Below are 524 nucleotides of genomic sequence, written 5' to 3'. Positions count from 1 at the left end.
CAAGTTACCCACCAATGTCCCCAAATAGAAAAGCAAAAAAATGACAAACACTACTTTCTTCCTAACAGGATCCTGTGTCAACCCAAGCAGAATGAACTCGGTCACATTATTATTCAAGTACATGGTTTCACGTATGAGGAAAAGGGACAAGTGGAAAATGATTCATCTGAAAAAAAATTAATGATGTGTATGTGATGCTATGGAATATTTTAAATAAAATTAAATAACCCTCACAGAAATATTTATGGTTTCTAAAGTCATTTTAATGCTTGTATTCAATTTTAGTGACCTTTTCACAGGGTTAGTAATCTTAAACATGTTTATGAATACTTCTCTGCAGCAGTACTAAGTACAAACCCATGTTAACTTTGGCTTGATTCTGATTAGTTTATCAATATAATGCATAAAAAGTTGAGAGGTATACATCTATTTAATATACACTTCAATTTTTCTATATTCAATAAATATCAGTGCCCCTAACTCTCATGGTGCATCACTCAACATTTAGGATATATTTGACTGCC

General features: G+C 31.9%; 1 protein-coding gene across 1 annotated transcript in view; it reads right to left on the bottom strand.

Moving 5' to 3' along the window:
* LOC102480427 (olfactory receptor 4C16-like) overlaps nucleotides 1-123 on the bottom strand; it is a 927-nt gene extending 804 nt beyond the window's left edge. The window contains exon 1 of the mRNA XM_027768443.1: nucleotides 1-123. This exon is cut by the window's left edge and continues 804 nt beyond it. Within this exon, the coding sequence (XP_027624244.1) occupies nucleotides 1-123 (123 nt within the window).
* Between the last annotated feature and the right edge of the window lie 401 nt (nucleotides 124-524).

This window comes from Tupaia chinensis, unplaced genomic scaffold (assembly GCF_000334495.1).
Source record: "Tupaia chinensis unplaced genomic scaffold, TupChi_1.0 Scaffold146304_1, whole genome shotgun sequence".
Classification (NCBI taxonomy): Eukaryota; Metazoa; Chordata; class Mammalia; order Scandentia; family Tupaiidae; genus Tupaia; species Tupaia belangeri.
Note: the sequence above shows the minus strand (reverse complement) of the source record. Positions and strands in the feature narration are given on the sequence as shown.